Genomic DNA, 22,536 nt, shown 5'->3' on the forward strand with positions numbered 1-22,536 from the left:
TCCAATGTTAAGACCAGCTGATTTTTGAGAGAAGTATGTCTGCAGTTTGACTCAGAAATCACTTGTGCTCTGATGACAAGGAGAAAACTTCCATTATCATTTACAGCACCAAAGTGTTGTGATTGAGGTCCCTATCATCTGGACTGCCACACTCTCTCAGGACAGTTTGTACAGATGATCCCAATAAATGGTTCAGATGATTAACTAGCAGCAATCAATCTGAAAATCACTATTGACTGATGCATACAAATTTGGACCACTCTTACATCCTAAATGTGTGTCCCGACATTGAGGAAATTCCTTGGACAGTCCCTGCATCAACTTACTGGCAATTGCTATTAAGACTATTATGCCAAGATTCGTCAAGATGTGACACCCAAAATCAAGTTTTTCTAATTTGACCCTGTATTCAACCATCAGAAAAATTCTGCTGGAATTCACCAAGTATTATGAAAAAGGATGGCCATGCAGCCCGCCTTTGTTCATCTATCCATAGAGAACCCACAATAACATTTTCTGGGCCACTAACGAACACCGGTTCACATGATGGCTGGAATTTTACCGTCCTGTCCACTATGGGAATTGGAGCGGGCAAGGGGTGGACCATGGGAAGGTCCATTGACCTCAGGCGGGACTTTTACGGTTTTGGAATGAGCGAGGCCATAAAATCCCGTCCAATGTCACCCCTTTCCTTAGTTCTTATGGTGACCTCCTCGGTTTCCCCAAATACTGAAAGTATATCATAAAACAATACCTTTGCACCTTCTAGGTAACTTTGAGCTTTGTGCCAATCTTTTTCATGTTTGGTTTTTAAGGTTTGGTATTCTGAACTTTGTAAGTATGGAAATAAAATTTCAATATACAGACCCACATCTGAATACAAAGGCGAGCATAAGGTTCAAGTCTTTTAAAAAATAAATTTGAGGCAGGACAGAAATGGAGCAGTTTGTCAGTTGAAATGGGTACATTGCCACAATATTTGGCATAAAATGCTTAAAACAGAACTTAATCCATTTGTCATTTGGTAGATTGTTTTACAAAGTCACTATTTTTCCCAAGGATTTTCCCTTGCATTTACTTTAGAGCAACCTTGCTTTAGTTTAGAAAGTGACAATTAATTTTGACTTTTAAATTAAAACTTGTACAAGGAATAAATTGCATTACCTGATCCTCGCACACAATGCCTCGATGTATCACATGATAAAAGTGTACTAAGAAATCGGAATTTGGCAAGACATCTTGGCGCTTAGTCATTATGTCACAAATTAGCTTATAGGCTTGCAGTTTTCCCTCTTTGTATTCATTGGGCAGAGTTGTTGCCTAAAAAAAAAAGTTACAAGAATACAATTAAGCGACCAGAGTTTCTGATAAACTTAGACACAATTTCTCATTAAATTTAAACAAACAGATGCAAATACACTTTGATCTGTTACAAATTTTTTTTTTTTGGATTTAATCTCAGTTGTTTGGGTTTAATATCAGTTGTTCTGGGTTTAATCTCAGTTGTTTGGGTTTAATATCAGTTGTTTGGGTTTAATATCAGTTGTTTAGGTTTAATCTCAGTTGTTTTGGGTTTAATCTCAGTTGTTTGGGTTTAATATCAGTTGTTCTGGGTTTAATCTCAGTTGTTCTGGGTTTAATCTCAGTTGTTCTGGGTTTAATCTCAGTTGTTTGGGTTTAATCTCAGTTGTTTGGATTCAGTATCAGTTGTTTGGGTTTAATCTCAGTTATTTGGGTTTAATCTCAGTTGTTGTGGATTTAATCTCAGTTGTTTGGATTTAATCTCTGTTGTTTGGGTTTAATCTCTGTTGTTTGGGTTTAATCTCAGTTGTTTGGATTTAATCTCAGTTGTTTGGGTTTAATCTCTGTTGTTTGGGTTTAATCTCAGTTGTTTGGGTTTAATCTCAGTTGTTTGGATTTAATCTCAGTTGTTTGGGTTTAATATCAGTTGTTTGGGTTTAATATCAGTTGTTTGGGTTTAATATCAGTTGTTTGGGTTTAATATCAGTTGTTCTGGGTTTAATCTCAGTTGTTTGGGTTTAATATCAGTTGTTTAGGTTTAATCTCAGTTGTTTTGGGTTTAATCTCAGTTGTTTGGGTTTAATATCAGTTGTTCTGGGTTTAATATCAGTTGTTTGGGTTTAATCTCAGTTGTTTTGGGTTTAATCTCAGTTGTTTGGGTTTAATATCAGTTGTTCTGGGTTTAATCTCAGTTGTTCTGGGTTTAATATCAGTTGTTTGGGTTTAATCTCAGTTGTTTGGGTTTAATCTCAGTTGTTTGGGTTTAATATCAGTTGTTAATATCAGGGATTTGTTCCCAGGAGCAGGCTGAGGGTAAGAGAGTGGGTTTTCTGACTTTAATTAATTATTTATTTTTTTGTTTCCTTACACTCTTATTAACTTTTTACTGTCTTACTTGACATAAAGTGTCCAGTATGAGTGTGAAACCAGTGTGTTGTTCCCAGTGTAGGATGTGGGAGGTCCTGGAGGCATCTGGCCTCCCGGACATCCACATCTGTGAGGGGTGTGTCGAGCTGCGGTTCCTGAGGGACCGTGTTAGGGAGCTGGAACTGCAGCTCGAGGATCTTAGGCTGATGAGGGAGAATGAGGAGGTGATAGACAAGAGCTATCATCAGGTGGTCACACCAGGGCAACGGGAGGAGGCCAAGTGGGTGATGGCCAGGAAGGGTAAGGCTAGGGTGGTTGAGAGCACCCCAGTGGATTTGCCCCTGCACAACAAGTACTCCTGCTTGAGTACTGCTGGGGGGGACAGCCCGCCTGGGGGAAGCAGCAGTGGCCGTGTCTCCGCAGTGGAGTCCAGCCCTGTAACTCAGAGGGCTAAGGAAAAGAGGAGGAAGGCGGTATTAATCGGGGACTCGATGGTGAAGGGGACAGACAGGCGTTTCTGCGGAGGTAGGCGGGATTCTCGCATGGTGGTCTGCCTCCCTGGGGCCGGGATCCAGGATGTCGCTAGTCGCATCCCGGAAATCCTGAGGTGGGAGGGAGAGGAGCCTGAGGTAGCGGTACATATTGGTACCGCTGATGTGGGTAGGAAGGGAGAAGGGGTCATGAAAAGGGAGTACAGGGAATTAGGGAGACAGCTGAGAAAGAGGAAAGCAAAGGTAGTAATCTCAGGATTACTGCCTGTGCCACGGGAAGGTGAGGGCAGGAATGGAGTGAGGTGGAAGATGAATGTGTGGCTGAGGGACTGGTGCAGGGGGCAGGGATTCAGGTTCCTGGACCATTGGGACCTCTTTAGGGGCAGGGGTGATCTGTATACAAAAAACGGGTGGAACTTGAATCACACGGGGACCAATATCCTGGCCGGTAGGTTGGCTAAGGTTACTGGGGAGAATTTAAACTAGATAGGTTGGGGGGAGGGGAGCTAGAAGAGTTGACTAGGATCAAGGAACTAATTGATGGGGTGGAGGATGCAGGGGTAAGGGGAATTACAAAATTAATGGTAGAGGAGAGGGTGCAAGTGAATGAAGGCGGTAATTTAGATAAGGGAGTAGAGGGAGAGGGTGTTCGCGACTCATCAAAGCGGGTCCAGATAAAAGCTGGAATAAGGACACTTTGCCTGAATGCACGAAGCATTCGGAACAAGGTAAATGAGTTGATGGTGCAAATCAGCACGAGTGGGTACGATCTAGTGGCCATTACAGAAACGTGGCTGAAAGGTGACCAGGACTGGGAGATGAATATCCAGGGGTATCAGGTGTTTAGGAAGAATAGACAGGAAGGAAAAGGTGGTGGGGTCGCGCTATTAATAAGAGATAATATCAGGGTAGTACTGAGGGATGACATAGGCTCTGAGGAACAAAACGTGGAATCATTATGGGTAGAGATGAGGAATAGTAGAGGGAGAAAGACACTAGTAGGTGTGGTATATAGGCCCCCAAATAATAATGTTGAGGTAGGGAGGGCTATAAACAAGCAGATAAGGGATGCGTGTAAAAACGGAACGGCAATAATCATGGGGGACTTCAACATGCACATTGACTGGCAGACTCAAGTCGGTAAGGGTGGAATGGAGGAAGAGTTCTTAGAATGCTGTCGGGATAGTTTCCTTGAACAGCATGTTACGGAACCGACGAGGGAACGAGCTATTTTGGATCTGGTATTGTGTAACGAGGTAGGTAGAATTAAGGATCTTATTGTGAAGGACCCTCTTGGGTCTAGTGACCACAATATGGTCGAATTTCTGATTCAGATGGAAGAGGAGAAAGTTTGGTCCCAAACCAGTGTCCTCTGTTTGAACAGAGGGAAATATGATAGGATGAGGGATGAATTGGCTAAGGTAGACTGGGAGAGCAGGCTGGCAGGTAGGATAGCTGAGGAACAGTGGAGGATTTTTAAGGAGATCCTTTTCAGTTCTCAGCAAAAATATATTCCAGCAAAAAACAAGGATTGTAAGAAAAGGGAGAACCAGCCGTGGATAACGAAGGAAATAAAGGAGAGTATTAAAATAAAAACAGCTGCGTACAGAGTGGCCAAAAATAGTGGAGAAACAAGTGATTGGGAAAAATTTAAGAAACAACAAAGAGAGACTAAGAAAGCGATAAAGAAAGGAAGGATAGACTATGAAGCTAGGCTAGCAATTAATATAAAAAATGATAGTAAAAGATTTTATAAATATATAAAAAGGAATAGAGTGGCTAGAGTGAATGTTGGACCCTTGGAGGACGAGAGGGGGGAGTTAATAGTGGGAAATGAGGATATGGCTGAGTCTTTAAATAAGTTTTTTGTGTCGGTCTTCACGGTGGAGGACACAAATAGTTTGCCAAATATTAACGATAGAGGGTTGGCAGCAGGAGAAATACTTAATACAATTAATGTTACCAGAGAGGCAGTGCTGGGTAGACTAATGGGACTGAAGGTGGATAAGTCCCCGGGTCCGGATGGAATGCATCCCAGGGTATTGAAAGAAATGTCAGAGGTAATAGTGGATGCGTTAGTGATTATTTATCAAAACTCGTTGCATTCTGGGGTAGTGCCGGTTGATTGGAAAACGGCTAATGTTACGCCGCTGTTTAAAAAAGGAAGGAGACAAAAGGCGGGTAACTATAGGCCGGTCAGCTTAACGTCTGTAGTAGGGAAAATGCTGGAATCCATTATTAAAGAGGAGATAGCAGGGCATCTGGATAGAAATGGTTCGATCAATCAGACGCAGCATGGATTCATGAGGGGAAAGTCGTGCTTGACGAACATGTTGGATTTTTATGAAGATGTGACTAGGGCGGTTGATGGAGGAGAACCGGTGGATGCGGTGTTTTTGGATTTCCAAAAGGCGTTTGATAAGGTGCCCCATAAAAGGCTACTGAAGAAGATTAGGGCACACGGAGTTGGGGGTAGTGTGTTAAAGTGGATTGGGGACTGGCTATCCGACAGGAAGCAAAGAGTCGGAATAAATGGGTGTTTTTCCGGTTGGAGGAAGGTAACTAGTGGCGTGCCGCAGGGATCGGTACTCGGGCCGCAACTATTTACCATTTATATAGATGATCTGGAGGAGGGGACGGAGTGTAGGGTAACGAAGTTTGCAGACGACACAAAGATAAGTGGAAAAGTGAATCGTGTGGAGGACGGAGAAGATCTGCAGAGAGATTTGGACAGGCTGAGTGAGTGGGCGAGGATATGGCAAATGGAGTATAACGTTGATAAATGCGAGGTTATACACTTTGGAGGAAATAATAACAAATGGGATTACTATCTCAATAGAAACAAATTAAAACATGCTACCGTGCAAAGGGACCTGGGGGTCCTTGTGCATGAGACGCAAAAGCCCAGTCTGCAGGTACAACAGGTGATCAAGAAGGCAAATGGGATGTTGGCCTATATTGCGAAGGGGATAGAATATAAAAGCAGGGATGTCTTGATGCACCTGTACAGGGCATTGGTGAGGCCGCAGCTGGAATACTGTGTGCAGTATTGGTCCCCTTATATGAGGAAGGATATATTGGCATTGGAGGGAGTGCAGAGAAGGTTCACCAGGTTGATACCGGAGATGAGGGGTTTGGATTATGAGGAGAGGCTGAGGAGATTGGGTTTGTACTCGTTGGAGTTTAGAAGGATGAGGGGGGATCTTATGGAGACTTATAAGATAATGCGGGGGCTGGATAGGGTGGAGGCGGAGAGATTCTTTCCACTTAGTAAGGAAGATAAAACTAGAGGACACAGCCTCAAAATAAAGGGGGGTCGGTTTAAGACAGAGTTGAGGAGGAACTTCTTCTCCCAGAGGGTGGTGAATCTCTGGAATTCTCTGCCCACTGAGGTGGTGGAGGCTACCTCGCTGAATATGTTTAAAGCGCGGATGGATGGATTCCTGATCGGTAAGGGAATTAAGGGTTATGGGGATCAGGCGGGTAAGTGGTACTGATCCACGTCAGATCAGCCATGATCTTATTGAATGGCGGGGCAGGCTCGAGGGGCTAGATGGCCTACTCCTGCTCCTATTTCTTATGTTCTTATGTTCTTAAATGTAGGCCCATTGTAATTTATATTTCTGCAAATGCTTAAAAACTAAAGAAAGATCATAGATCTGTTTCTCTCACAACAGATGCTGCCTGACCTGCGTAGCATTTTCCATTGCGTTTTTTTAAATTTCAGGTTTCCAGTATCTGCTGTATTTTGCAGAAATGAACACACGGAATGTATTTACAATGTTATTGCAAGATAGCATTGGTTAGCAACCAAGCCAAATAGAAGACTGTGAAACTAAAAGTTAATTAAAGGAAATTTTCCAATTTGGTATTAAATCAGTGTTGGGTATCTGCCTGAAAGAGCATTTTCTTACAACTTGATGGAATTAGAAAATAATCAAATAGTCCTCATTCACCATATATCTGAATAAATCAAAATATGAAACTCTATTGTCATTGTCCTCAAGCTACTGGCCCTTCTTCTGTGAATGAAGATAATGGGCGGAATTTCTCCCCTGGCTGAGGGGAGAAAACCATCGTGTAGCTCACCAACTGCACAGCCAGCTTATCTCGCCACATGTTTCTTTCTACACAGGATGCTGGACAATGGAGCTGTGGCTCTTGCTTACATGCTAACAGGGCAGGGGCAGGGTCAGGAAAAGCAGGCAACACTGGGAATCCCACGTACCCCGATCTCTGCTGAAAATAAAATGGGGACCCCTACCCTCCCCAAGGATAAGGGGGTACCTTTCTCAATGGAGCTCCCCAGAGGGCTCCCCCCCCAGCACAGACCCCTGGCCGGGAGCACCTGGGGGCAGTGCCAAGGTACTGCCCAGCCATGTCCCTCTCCCCCCGCCATCCTGGAGCTATACTTGTGCAACCCTGGCAGGATCCCTTCATCTGATTCACGTTTATAAAAAACAGTTGTAAACCTTGCCCACATGAATTGCTAATATGGTGGGACGATACGGCAGGGAAGCCCACTAATTATATTTAAATATATTGAAAAGAGGTTTCCAACCTTCATGGGCAGGAACCACATTATGTCACTGGTGGGGGGGGGAAAAACAAAAAAATCGGAAAACGAGATCTTGCCAGTGAGATTCTCGTCTTCCAGCTCTTGTGGGAATTTGCAGTGTCGCCATATGCGCTCACAAAATCCCCCTCCCAATACCTTCCGTGAATTAAGTATCTGTTCTTTCCTTCCCCCAACTTCTCTCTTCCAACCGCAACCTGATTAAAATACCCATTCAGCTGTTAGTTCACAGTTCTGATGAAAGATTACATTTGAAACTTTGGCCCGATATTACTCCTTTCAAGTGCCACCTCAATCTACTTGTAGCAATTTTTTTTTGTTTCATCTTTGCAATCATACTTGTTTACCTTAAACAACCAGGACACAAACATACGAAGAGGTGGAATCAAAATTGGAGATTGTGGTGAAATCTGATTATCCAGACTGATACCCAGGTTGTCTCTAATCTAAAAAGAAAACAAAACAAATATCAATCTTCTTATACCTATAAAAAAGAGCAAATGACACACAAAGCAATATAATACAGTTCAACTGCTAAATTAGCCACCTATATTCACCGAAACCAAGATGCATGCACAGATATTAAACAATCTTCAATCCTGGCTCCTGTGAAGATTCCTAGAAAAACTAAGTGGTATTGCTTAGTGGTCTACTTAATTTTTAATCTTGACTGCGAAGTAGTAAATTAAGGTGATATCCACAGCACCAGTTCTTAAATTGGAATGTTTCACAGATGATGCACCACACTAAAAAAAATGTACAAAAGCGTAGCATAATTTTTACTTTCAGCAGCTTAGAATTTTGAAAGATTTGCACATGCTTGTAATTAGAATGTGGGATCGAGAACATTTCATATTAGTTCAGTGCTTTAATAATGGCAGTGAGGCTAATACAGTCATGTGACTTTAATAATATATCCCCACAGAGATTTCTTTTGAGGGGCTGGGAGAGTGAGCTGGAATAAACTGATCAAAAAGCTAGATACAGATCACAGCAATAAGCCCTTACAATTGTAATTATCTAAAAAGTAAAATTTAAGCTAAAAAGCTAAACAAAGCCACAAATACAAATGAGAAACATTTGAAACGCTAGGCATTTTTTCTTTAGGAAATCACACATTACAAGATGATGAGACATCTGATAAAAAATTAAGTTATCAGAATGATTGGAAGCTGCGCTTTTCCAGCAGTTGAGAAGTCAAAAAGAAGGGGCACTCTCTACAAAATTAAACATAAGCAATTTGGACCAATGAGCAAGAGAAACCTCTTTAGACAGAGATGTTGATTTCACTTTCAGTGTTAGTAGTTATGACAGAACTGATTGTCAACATTCAAGATTAGACTGGATAGATGGAGGTAGCAAAAAGGGCTTGGAGGCGCATGAGAGCATGATGTGTAAATATGATTTCATTACAGAGCACTCCTATTTCTTAAATGTAACAGCTATTGGACTCGAATGTTTTAAGTTCACCCTTGCCTTTTAAAGTTTTAACAATTTAATTGTTATTCAAATGCATCACTAAGTTACAAAACTTCCCACACTTAAGAAAACAAATGCACAAACGGCCAAGAGATATCCAGAAGACTTAAAATATCCAATGCCTTAAGCAATGCCTAGCTTCAAATCCCCAATGGCCTCTTTGTTCAAAGCAAACCATTACAAGCAAATACACTCGACTACATTATTGACAGATTCTCGAAGAAGTCCTCTCAGGAGACTTATGTCAGATGTGTAACCAAGTTTTTATCTTGCATGAACCCAACCACTGCTTTCCATATTTTTGCTTAACAAAACAGGATTATAATTGCTCACCTCTCTTGTTGAATGATGGAACCCAAGAAGAAATGTCAAAATTAACACATTTTCACTATACCAACAAACTCTGGAGGGTTTCTTTTCACCGCTATATACCATCACAATCTGAATTATCATGATGCTTTATTTCTATTTTATAATTTTATACGAATATTAAGTTTTCGGATTGTTCCCAGAGCAGTCCAATTGTCCAGGGGAAGTTAGATAATGGTTGCATATACCGTCACCTGGGAACTTGCAGAGAAATTCCCCAGCACATCTTTGGGGTAGCCCCCAAATCCTACACTGGGGAGTCAGGTAGTTACGGGCCCGATTTTATGGCCAAATGATCCTCTGAATATTATAGTCACACACTTTAGTAATGCTCTTGTAAAATTATGTAAATTATGGCCCGTCATTTCTATGATTTTCCTATTATCAGGTCTCACTCATGACACTTCATGTTTTACATCCCAACTATTTAATAATCATAGCCTAGAACAGTTAAATTTTGAAGCAAACCTAACGCATTGGGCAACCGAATAGTAGGGCGCAATAAAGATTATCCCTTTAACATGTAGTCAAACGTTTCAAAATCCATCCCGACCACAGATATTTTATTCGCCATCTACCCTTCAAAATAGTCACTAAATCGATGGAGCACTGAATAAATATCTCGGACAAAAGCTGAGCCTCCACTGGATATTCAACATTTTGATCCAAGTAAATTTTCCAGCACAGAAGGAGTTCATGTGGCCCATCATGTCCATGCTGGCCCAAAGAGAGTGACCCAGTTTCATCCTACTTCTAGCTCTTGGTCTGTAGCCCTGTAGATTATAGCACTATGCGTTTTTGTTTAAATGCAATGAGGGTTTCTGTCTCTATCACGCTTTCTGGCAGACAGTTCCAGATCTCCATCACCCTCTGGATGAAAATAAATTTGCAACTGTCTTCTAATCCTTTAAACCAATGTCCCCATGTTAGTGACTTCTCTAACAAAAACAGGTCCTTCCGCTCTATTGAGACCCCTCATCACTTAATTAAATTTCAATTAAACCTCCCCTTAAATAAAACAAGGCCATTCTATCCAATTGTTCCTCATAATTAAAATTTTGCACCCCCGGCAACATCCTCGTCAATTTCTTTTGTAGCCTCTTCAGATTGATCGCATCCTCCCTGTAATGTGGTAACTATTCACAGTATTCTAGTTACAATCTGACTAATGTTTTACACAACCTCCCTGTTCTTACACTGTAGGCTTTAGCCAATAAAGGAAAGTATCCTGTGTGCCTCCTTAATGACCTTATCTACCTGTCTTGCCACCTTCAGTAACCTGTAATCGTGCACTTCAATGTTCCCCTTTTCCTTTTCAGAATCCTACAATTGGGCATTCTGCTTTCGCTGGCCTTGCCAAATCTGGATTGGATGCCACCTTTCTGCCCACCTGACCCATCCTCGATATCTTCCAGCAGCCTCCAGCTTTCTTTCAAACTATCACACACAGGGCCAATTTTCGACTCTTCTACAAAGTCATCCTTTCACATTATTGCAAAATCCGTTCCAGTCACATCCATTTGGGAAGACTGATCCATATTTAAACTTGGAAACCTTCTTCTTCGATGCTATATAGGCACGGTGACACAGTGGTTAGCACTGTTGCCTCACCACCAGGGATCTGGGTTTGATTCCTGGCTTGAGTCACTGTCTATGTGGAGTCTGTACATTCTTCCCATATCTGTTAGTGTATCCTCCGGGTGCACTGGTTTCCACCCACAGTCCAAAAAATGTGCTGGTAAGGTTACCACATTACAGAGAGGATCCGACTTGTGTTTATATAGTGCCTTTAACGTAAAGAAACATCCCAAGGCACTTCAAAGAAGCATTATAAAACAAACACCATGCTACAAAAGGAGATGTTCAGATGACTAAAAGCTTGGGTCAAAGAGTTTGGTTTTAAGGCATGTCTTAAAGGTGCAAAGTGACCTTTAAGACATGCCCTACCGCTTTGGCCAAGAAGCAAGGGACCCAGCACCGATCCCTGCGGAACTCTGCAGCCTTCCAATCACTAAATGACCCATCAACCATAACCCTTTGTTTCCTGCCACTGAATTAATTTTGGGTCCAACATGCCACTTTATCTTGGATCCCATGACCTTCCCAATCAGTCTGCCACATGGAACCTTGTCAAAAGTCCCATTAAAATATACATTGTTTACATCACACATACTATACTCATCAAGCCTCCTCCTTTTTTAAAAGTGTATTTATTAGTGTCACAAGTAGGCTTACATTAACACTGCAATGCGGTTACTGCGAAAATCCCCTAGTCGCTACACTCTGGCACCTATTCGGGTACATTGAAGGAGAATTTAGCATGGCCAATGCACCTTACCAGCACGTTTTTTGGACTGTGGGAGGAAACCAGAGCACCCGGAGGATAGACTAACAGACATGGGGAGAATGTGCAGACTCCACATAGACAGTGACCCAAGCCAGGAATCAAACCCAGATCCCTGCTGGTGAGGCAACAGTGCTAACCACTGTGTCACCGTGTCTATATAGCATCGAAGAAGGAGGTTTCCACGTTTAAATATGGATCAGTCTTCCCAAATGGATGTGACTGGAATGGATTTTGCTCCAAAATAACAGAGGTTAATGGTGCTCCACATGATTAATACATAAAATTCAGGTGAGGAACTGATGCATCATAAAACAGTTATGCAAAAGTCGGTATCCAAGTTGCAGCTCTGCACCATTAGCTTTGTGGAAACAGCATTAGGCTATCTGGATCACTATTCAAATGTGAAGTTACTATGTTTGCGCAATGGGTAGGAACTAAATTTGCCATACCAAGTTAGGCTAAGTAATTTCAAGCTTAAGTACCCTTTTGTGAATAGCCAGGCAATGGAAGTTAGACCTGACACCTAATCTTTACACACACAGCTTTTTATTTGGAAACAAATATGCACCACCAAACCCAACAACCATGTTTCAGTCTGCTCCGATATATAGCTATGCCCACCAATGGAATGACACACAATTAATACACAATTAATATTTTTAAGAATGCACCAAGTATGGGTTGACAGTGGTGCAGTGGTAATGTCACTAAACTAGCAATGATGTGGAGACGCTGGCGTTGGACTGGGGTGAACACAGTAAGAGTTTTAACAACACCAGGTTAAAGTCCAACAGGTTTATTTGGTAGCAAATACCATTAGCTTTCGGAGCGCTGCTCCTTCGTCAGATGGAGTGGAATGATTTCCACTCCATCTGACGAAGGAGCAGCGCTCCGAAAGCTAATGGTATTTGCTACCAAATAAACCTGTTGGACTTTAACCTGGTGTTGTCATAACTCTTACTAAACTAGCAATCCAGAGGCCCAGACAGGTCTGGGAGTGAGGGATCAAATTACACCAGAACCATTGGTGGAATTTAAATTCAATTAACAATCTGGAATTGAAAATTTAATCTCAGTAACGGTGACCAAGAAATCATTGTTGATTATCATAAAAATTCATCAGATTCCCAAATCCCTTAAGGGGAGGAAATCTGCCATCCTTAACTGGTCTGGCCTACCAGTACAGCTCCAGACCCACAGCAATGCGGATGACTCTTAACGGCCTGGTGAAATGGTGTGGCAAGCCACTCAGTTCAATAGAAATAAGGGATGGGTAACAAATGCAGGCTTTGCCAGCGATGCCCACATCCCATGGAAAGATAAAGAAAAAAATTACTGCAACCTCTCCGATACTGAAAAGTAAATATTACTCATACGGAGTCTCATTCCTTTAGGTTTTAATTGTGCAGATTTTTAAAAAGCTAATTTTTTTTTTTAAACCTTCCCCTTTTTTGTTCTCTCTTGCAATCCAGTCTTTATTCATTTCTTTTTCTGTACATGACTTCACATTGAATTTACCAGCTCTAATTTACACTTCATTCTCCAAAAATGTCCAAAGATGTGCAGGTTAGGTTGATTGGCCATGCTAAATTGACCCTAGTGTCGGGGGATTAGCAGGGTAAATATGTGGGGTTACAGGAATAGGGCCGGAATGGGATTGTGGTTCGTGCAGCTAATGGTATTTGCTACCAAATAAACCTGTTGGACTTTAACCTGGTGTTGTTAAAACTCTGACTATGGGCCAAATGGCCTCCTTCTGCCCTGTAGGGATTTTATGATTCTCAGTCCATTTCTCCCTTATTTCTCAATCCTTCAAACTGAATTGATTCAGGAGACACACAGATGCTTTCCCTATTCACTCAGGCTCCAATGGCCATTCTCCTCATTACAAGGTTAGAAGCTCATGCATTCAGCAATTTGACATGTAAAAATGTTAAGAGTTTCAATGTGCAAGGGTACATCTAATAAAGACACCGTTAGGTGCACTGCGGCAACAAAATTTGGCCGAAAGTATCTTCAAACTCAAAACTCCAATGAACGCACAAATACTAATACCCGAAATGATTAAAAAATTCATAATGTTTAATATTAAAAAACATTTGATAGGGCGACTGGCCGATCAAAAAAACTGTATTAAGACTTTGGATTATAACAGTTCTGTGAAATTTTGAGACAGCATTTGACGTTAAGGAGCTGGTTATTATAATGTCCGAAGAACCAGCTCCTTATTTACCAATTATGAATGCAAGATACGCATAAATACGCATGATATAACAGAGGCAATTTGTACATTTTGTATCAGAGAAACTAAGAAAAACTATTACGCAGCCAAAATACCTTAGCTAGTTTGTGCCAGAGTTCATACAGATACTCAAAAACCAGGGCATGGATTTTAGGGCAGCGTATGCAGTTGACATCTCCCAAAATGCCCAAAATTCTTCTCCATAGCACAGCAGCTGCATCAGCATGCCAACCAGTGAGGTTTCCTCCAGCAATGATACTGCACTCGTCTGCAAGGCATTCACTGCTATCTGCAGATCAAAATAACGATATGTCAAAACGTATTTTACACTGTTTAAAACGTTTAGCCATGATGTATTCTTCAGTTCTTGCGCAACAATTGTGCAAGCTCCCAGTGATTCCATCAATCATTAGTATATGAAGAACACTACAGCGATTTTTCTCTTGGTTAATATGATTTAGAGGAATTATGGTACAACAAGCAAAGGCAATCTATTTGTTCTGTGCCAATATGCTGTTAAACATTGGGTCATGGAAGGCAAATGTACTCAGTCCAAACCTCCATAAATAAAATGCAGTGGTTATATTTATAAAACAATGGAGCAGGGGGACAATTGTTAAGATGTGTTATATTTTGTACACAACTTGGGACTCCTCCCCTCTTGACTATAAATAATGAAATGTAATGAAACAGCACATTTTGATGTTTGATTCAAAGATGTGACAGATTTAAACGTGACAGTAGGATTTATGTATCAGGGATAGCATCTGCCAATATCTCTGGACCTACCAGCCTACATAGATCTATTCATTAAGACTTGTTTTTTGAATAAGTTAAAATAACTTATTCAAAAACTTGTTTAACAAAATGTTTTTAAAAATGGGATGCTACATCCGACACCTATATTTGTGTAAAAAAGCTCCTGAGATACCTTCTGAAAATCTGTTTGCACCACATCTACTATATATTCCCTTTATTTAACCAGCATCTCTTCAAAAACAGTCTCTCCTCTACTCCTTTCAACATTGGTGACATCCTGCACACCTTGGCTCTTGACTCAAACTTGATTTCTCAGCGGAAAAAATATTCAAGCTGGAGTCCTCTCTGATTGATTTGAAATCAATTTCAAAGCTCTGTGTATATTGATTTCTGTAAGCCTGGTGATTTCATCTCTTTCACGAGAGACATGGGTATCCGATTTTAATTGAGAGACTTTGGGTGAGCAATGTTAAATTAGTTCAAAGATGAACAAACAGCACAAATCCTCAGGAGGGACAAGTAAACATTCTCCACGGCAGCTGTCACATGCCAACATTGTTGCTGGCCTTATATTGTATACATCAGTATTGGAGAGAGTGCTGGGGAATTAGCTAACACTTGTCTACCTCTTTCAATCATCCCTTATACAAGTCATATTGCACCAGAAGTGGGATTTCCGTTTCAATATTGGAGCGTTAAAATCAAAACAAAATGATATTGCGATATTATAATGACGATCCCATTACATTGCATTCATGCCTCAGCCCTGCTACCTTTGTAAAACAAAATAATTCATACTTTTTGCACAAATACATTTGACTTCTCCAATACTACCAAGATATAATCTACTAACATTCCAACTCATCCAAGACTACTGTTGTCAGCTTATCCCATTCAAAGCTTCGTCATCTACATTTACTAGTACCATCAGTGCATACACTGTGTTTCGATTTCATAGACATTTGATAAGCCACCACCACAAAGGTTATTGCAGAAAATAAAAACTCATGGCGTAGGGGATAACATATTGGCATGGATAGATTATTGGCTGGCCAGCAGGAAGCAGAGAGTGGGCATAAATGGGCCATATTCTAGTTGGCAGGATGTAACGAGTGGTGTGCCAGAGAGATAAGTGTTGAGGCCTCAACTCTTCACAATTCATATAAATGACTTGGATGAAGGGACAGAAGGTATGATTGCTAAATTCGCTGATGACATAAAGAAAGGTAGGAAAGTAAATTGTGAAGCGGACATAAGGAGGCTATGAAGAGACATAAGATAGGTTAAGTGTGTGGGCAAAGATCTGGCAAATGGAGTATAACATAGGGAAATGTGAAACTGTCCATTTTGGCAGCAAGAATAAAAAAAGCATATTAACTAAATGGTGCGATTGCAGAAGTCTGAGGTGCAGAAGGATCTGGGTGTTCTAATGCACGAATCGCAAAAAGTTAGAATGCAGGTACAGCAAGTATTTAGGAAAGCTAATATTCTTAACTGCAAATGGAATGGAATACTAAAGTAAGAAGATTATGCTTCAGTTATACAGGGCATTGGTGCGACTGTGTCCAGAGTACCGTGTACAGTATTAGTCACCTTATTTAAGAAAGGATGTATTGAAAGGCTTTCAGAGAAGGTTTACTAGGCTAATACAAAAAATGGGAGGGTTGGCTTTTGAGAGAAGGTTGGACAGGTTAGGCTTGTATCCACTGGAGTTCAGAAGAGTAAGAATGGATTGAAACATGCAAGATCCTGAGGGGTCCTGGATGTGGAGGGGATGTTTCCTCTTGTGGGAGAATCTAGAACTAGGAGTCACTGTTTAAAAAAAGGGGTCACCCATTTAAGGCAGAGATAAGGAGATTTTTTCTGAGGGTTGAGTGTATTTGGAACTCTCTTCGTAAAAATGGTGCAAGAGCGCGTTTGAATATTTTTAAGGCATAGGTAGTAGATTATTAATAAACAAGGGGTTGAAAGGTTATCAGGGATAAGTAGGAAAGTGGAGCTGAGTTTACATTCCGATCCGCCATGATCTTTTCAATGGCAAAGCAGACTCTAGGGCCAAATGGCCTACTCCTGTTCCTAATTAATACATTTGTATCTCATCCTCTTCTACCTACATCAACTTCCTGTCTCGCTCAATTTCAAAACCTTTACCTTCCTTTATAAATCTCTCTACAGCCTCACTATTTCAACCCTGGTTTCGCTCTACTTCACGACAGGTGATATTTTCTTCCTAAACTCCTTTTTCCCCAATTTTAATATTTGAAGTCTCCTCAAATCTTATCCCTTCAAACAACTTCAGTCACCTCCCCAACGCTTAACTTGCACTCCAGCTATCACCTTTTCGAGTCTTTTTGGAATGAGCTGAATAGCTGCTAATTGTTGCATGCAACAACAGATAATTCAGTGCACCTTGTGTTGTTTCGAAACACATTCGTCTTTCAGTTCCAGTGGGGCAGCACAGTGGGACGGTGGTTAGGGCTATTGCCTCACAGAACCAGGGACTTGGGTTTGATTCTTGGGCGACAGTCTGTGTGGAGTTTGCACGTTCTTTCTGTGTCTGTGCGGGTTTCCTCTACGTGCTCTGGTTTCCTCCCACTGTCCAAAAATGTGCAGGTTAGGTGGGTTGGCAATGCTGAATTGCCCCTTCGTGTCCAAAGATGTGTAGGTTAGGGGGATTAGTGGAGTAAATGTGTGGGATAGAGGAGGGGGTGGACTTGGGTGGGATGCTCTGTTGGAGAGTCGGTGTAACTCAATGGGCCAAATTGTCTCCTGTGCTGTCGGGACTCTATGATGATTCATATGGAAGCTGCAATCATGGAATGTGTTTCAGGCAGAAAGCAGTCATTCAAAACTACAGTTTGAGTTACAGTTCAGGCAGAATTGTGTGTATATGGTGTCCCTTTCTGCATTACTGAATGAGGTTGGATCAGGGCATAATGGTTGTGGTGGCTTTATTAAATCTGTTCTTGGACTGAATTGTGATATTGGAGTTCTGGAATCCTCTCTACTTACCCACCATGTCATTATACGTACGTGTGTGTGTGTGCGTGTGTGTGTGTGTGAATTTCATCCTGAATGTTCTGAATTTCATCCTCTCAGTAAACTTGTCTGCCCACAAAATCCATTCTTTCCTAATTTGCTGATTGTTTGGTGTGCTGATAAAAATGATTGAGATATCAAACATAAATTCAATAATTTGCAATTTTCGCATCTATAGCTGGCCTGATTGGCCTCCATTGGTTTTTCAATGCTCCATCCTGGCCCAAGATCTCAGTAGAATAAACCTTCGTTTACTGTGGATTAGCTTAGCCATGATCCAATTGTAATGCATATTTGGCTGCCCTGTTGTCTGCAATGCGACAATTACTTTTTCCCTACTTTAATCTTTCTGCATTTTAGTTTTTGTCTCGGGCTTAAGTACATCCCAAGTGCATTCAGCTATCAATTAATTAAACAATCCCAAAAACATTTCAGAGAAAAATGATTACATATTACTATCCCCGCCAGATACCAAGATAGCCATTAAAAATACCAACTAAAACAGTGTTATTGTATCTTCCAACTGAGACAAAGTCAAAACTGAGATGTAGGGGTGTTGAATTTGTACGGTTGAGTTAACATTTGAAACCTAAAATATTAATGTTAATTTTTCCATCTTCTAAGAGGCTAAATTACACAGTGAAACAAGATTTTAAAAGCAGCTTTACAAAGAGCAACCTCCCCCCCCACCACCACTGCCAACAACTTCTCCAGATTAAGCTAACAAAATGGTGACATGGTGACACAACATATAGTTACAATCTATTGATGGAGCATGATGAGAGGATGAAAATATTTAAATTATATGGTGCTGCTGGACAGTGGCTTGGTGGAGCAGCTCATCTGCAATTTTCGAAACCCACTCAATTTTCACTCCACTGGTTTGATTTGATTTATTATCGTTACATGTATTAGTATACAGTGAAAAGTATTGTTTCTTGTGCGCTACACAAGGTATCCAATCATAGAGGAAGGAAACGAGAGGGTGCAGAATGTAGTGTTACAGTCATAGCTAGGGTGTAGAGAAAGATCAACTTAATGCAAGTTAAGTCCATTCAAAAGTCTGACAACAGCAGGGAAGAAGCTGTTCTTGAGTCGGTCGGTACGTGTCCTCAGACTTTTGTACCTTTTTCCCCGATGGAAGAAGGTGGAAGAGTGAATGTCCGGGGTGCGTGGGGTCCTTGATTATGCTGGCTGCTTTGCCGAGGCAGCGGGAAGTGTAGACAGAGTCAATGGATGGGAGGCTGGTTTGCGTGATGGATTGGGCTACATTCACGACCGTTTTTTCCCAAACAGAAAAAATTGATTTCAACAGAATAAAATTTGGCCAAGCTCCATAAAGGACAGACAATCTTGTCTGCTGGAGGATCTCCCTTCTCAAAACAAAAATCAACCCCATAGCTCAAAAACAATGAAAGGCGTTTTTGTCAAGTGCTTACTGATCTTTGAAACGGCCTACCCAACAGTAATTGTGATTAACATTTTCGTAGAACCACGAATTTTAGGAAAATTAAACTTGGTTTTGAAAATACCAGACACCTACGACTTCAGAAGGTGTCTTCGTTTTAAAGATGGCTCTGGATTTGAATCTTGCACCCCCTACTGGGTATTTCCTGCTACATCAGGATCATTATTTCAGCTGTACATATTTTTCAGGTATATTTCAAACTAAAATATAAAGCAGTCCTAACTTAAACTTCTAAATATATTCATTAATGCACTTGTATTTTATTATGGGCAAATATGACAAGTTTTATTGTTAAAAAAAACTATCTTCTGTAGAACACTGGCCAATTACACCTGATCAGATTTATTTCAACTATAGCTTTAACCACCCCACCCCTGTTAAAACAGGTCAGTTCAACTAACAGACAGCTCTACAGATCCTATCAATGCACTCCCTAGACAACCCTGGAGAAGTAGAGCAAGAAGCTGTCACAGCATCTACGACAATTGGTGGCACGAGAGAGCCTGTGACTATTTTCACGTGGGGTGCTCTGCAAGGCAGTCAGGGATCGACTGAACCAGTCGAGTGCCTATTTGACGCTTCTAATAAAACAGAAGTTTGATGGATGCCTCACCCATCCAGTCAAAAGACAAGTTTTGTCTGGAAAAAAGGTGAAGATCTTTTATGACCAGGAAAGGTCACCTAGTATGGTGACTGAATGTCAGGACTATAAGAAAGAGCTTTGCCCAGAACTGCATTTCAACGCCAACTGAACATCTACGTTGTTGTTTTACTGGGCAGACAAGGTGGCCCGCAGTAGATCATGGTGGAACTTCAGGTAAGAAGGATTACATGCCCAACACAACTGATGGAAAATTGGGCAGCAGTCAATTATTGAAGCATGAACCACGTGATACATTCTGCTTGAATTCTCTCTCCAACGTGCAGAAGCAATCTCAAATGCCCAGGTGCAAGAACAGGAAGGAAAATCTATCCACCAACTCCCATTGGTCGATGTGTTCTGCTTGTCGGACAACTTCACCAACAGGGGACAAAACGTGGCAGGCAGCATGGCTCTGAGCAGCAAGCTGCATCTTGAAAGTGGCATCAGACATTTAATGGAAAAAGTGGAGGGGAGTTTTATTTTTTGAATCTGCACTGAGGCCAATATGCTGAAAGTACATGCTGATAAGCACAAAGCACCATCTTTCTTTTGTATTTTTGAACTATGCAAAAACGGAATCAAAGACGAAGCAAAAGCAAAATATGCGGATTCTGAAAATGCAGACAACGCCTCGGCAGGTCTCGCAGCATCTGTGAAGGACCAAACAGAATTAGTGTGTTGGGTCAATGGTTTTGCACCAACCCTGAAATGCCAACTTACCTGTGCTGCTAGCTTCATGAAAATTATCAGAAGGGCAAGTGGAATTAAAATAGGCAGCTTCTCCTACTTACTCAACAGTTTATTATATTTATAGAGCAGCAAAATCACTACAATTCTTTCCCTGGAGATTTGATTCAAGCTTGCTACTATAGACATTGTACGTTGCAAATTCAACTCTTCAGTGCTGAGCTGTTGGTCACTAATTCAAATAATTTCAATCATATTTATCGTGACTTTAACATGCTCATAACAAGCACTATTGCATACAAATTGCCGTTACTTCGTTCCCTAAACGTGTACACGTTGAAACTTACGTCAAGATTTTTCGGATACAGACAAAGAATCAATGTTCAGCAGTTTTTTTGTTTTTACTTGCAGTGATGTGAATATTGCAACATTAAGATCATTCATACCTCATTTAAGATTTTCAAATAGAAATCACAAAGACACTGTCAAAAAAGGAGAATAATGGGGCTGTTTGCACCATTTCTTTTCAGAAAGCAGAAAACTCAATGAACCAAATGAATTACCACCCCCCCCCCTCTCCCCCCCCCCCCCCCCCCCACCCCCGAGATAAAAATAATATAAGAATCAACCAAAAAAAAGTACCCAGATCCTCAGGGATTTGCAAGACAGACTGATGCAGTTTTTCATCCAGGAGTGGGGTGGAGTCCTTGGATTCAGGTTGCATGGGGAAGGCTGAAGAAAGGGTGGAGAGGTGGGGTTGTGCACAAGTTGCTGAGAGGGTAGGAAGGGCAGTATCAGAACCTAAGAGGGAACAGAAAAATATACATCATGGGTTTATTTAAATTAATGCACCAAATTAATGTATCATTAGAATGCTTTGCAAGTTCGAGGTAAGTATCTGCCCTTACTAGGGAGAAGAACTCGTTCTGAGATATTTAGCCTCAGACTGCTCCACAGCTTTTTCTTCAGGAGGTACATCATTTTTAGGCCCTCAACAAAAGCCCTCTCTTAGTTCAGGATCAAGTACGTGCTTTCCCATTTTAGGTCAACAGAAACTTTCAAAGCCCTTTGACCTATTCTAAACAAAATGGTCGTTCTATAAGTTGCAAGCCACATAAATTTCAGTAACACACATGAATTAAATTTAAAATCGGAAGACAATTCAACAATAGTCGTACTTCAAAACTACACTGAACACTTTGGATTAAACACACGGTGAAAATAACTAAATACTGTAGTCACTTGTTGGCTCATTTTGAAATGTGCTATTAACATTAAAAGACTTAAAATTCTTTGAGTTGCTCCTGTAGTAAAGAGCAAGATGTTTCATGATTGTTATTTCTCAAAATTGCAGGCATCATAAATTTAAGGGTTTGGTGACAAAGATAGTTTTAAAATGTATTATGCACAGAATAGAGGGAAATTACACATAAAACTCCAATCACTGATCATATCACTGGTGCAGTATTGAGTCCAATTCCAGCCACCAAGATACAAGGACAATTTTCAAACCCATAAAGGAATGAAACTGACCACCAGCTTTGGAGAAACAAATTAATAGCAGGATCATAGATATCGAACTTCCACAATTAACTGAAAAGAATTACAAAATGCAATCCACAAAACATTTTAAAGTCCTGGAAGGTCTCAGAGACCTATGTAATAATCAAGTTTGACTATTTAGATTATAAATCAGATGTACTAATTAGAAATTTGTCACAAAAAATACAGACCTCATGCAATAATATTTGATGATTAGTCACAATAAGCCAAGCTAGTAAACCTGATCAGGTTAAAAGAACTGAAGGAATTTCCTTGAAAGAAGGCAAATGAAAGGTGTCCTTATGGAATCATACAAGGTAATGTAAAGTTTAGAAAAAAGACAAATCAATAACACTGCTTCAAATTACACCATAATAGGAGGGCAAAAACTCAAACTATTGGAAGGTAAATTTAGGACTGATCTCATGAAGTTCTTATCACACAGAGATCAACACATCAAATAACTTTCTCCGTAGAGTAGTAGAGAAAAGAACTTGAGTAGCTTA

At 40.8% G+C, this 22,536-nt stretch overlaps 1 protein-coding gene across 7 annotated transcripts in view; it reads right to left on the minus strand.

Moving 5' to 3' along the window:
• Window positions 1–22,536, minus strand: part of ralgapa2 (Ral GTPase activating protein catalytic subunit alpha 2) — a 487,945-nt gene that overhangs the window by 276,159 nt on the left and 189,250 nt on the right. For 5 of the 7 annotated variants that reach the window (XM_078230302.1, XM_078230299.1, XM_078230301.1 and 2 more), the window contains 4 exons: window positions 21,131–21,289; window positions 13,988–14,181; window positions 7,803–7,901; window positions 1,165–1,320 (listed from right to left, as the gene is read on the minus strand). In XM_078230302.1, coding sequence (XP_078086428.1) covers window positions 1,165–1,320; window positions 7,803–7,901; window positions 13,988–14,181; window positions 21,131–21,289 — 608 coding nt within the window. The remainder of the gene's footprint in view (window positions 1–1,164; window positions 1,321–7,802; window positions 7,902–13,987; window positions 14,182–21,130; window positions 21,290–22,536) is intronic. The other 2 variants (XM_078230304.1, XM_078230303.1) reach the window with 1 other exon arrangement.

Source organism: Mustelus asterias, chromosome 15 (genome assembly GCF_964213995.1).
Source record: "Mustelus asterias chromosome 15, sMusAst1.hap1.1, whole genome shotgun sequence".
Lineage (NCBI taxonomy): Eukaryota > Metazoa > Chordata > Chondrichthyes > Carcharhiniformes > Triakidae > Mustelus > Mustelus asterias.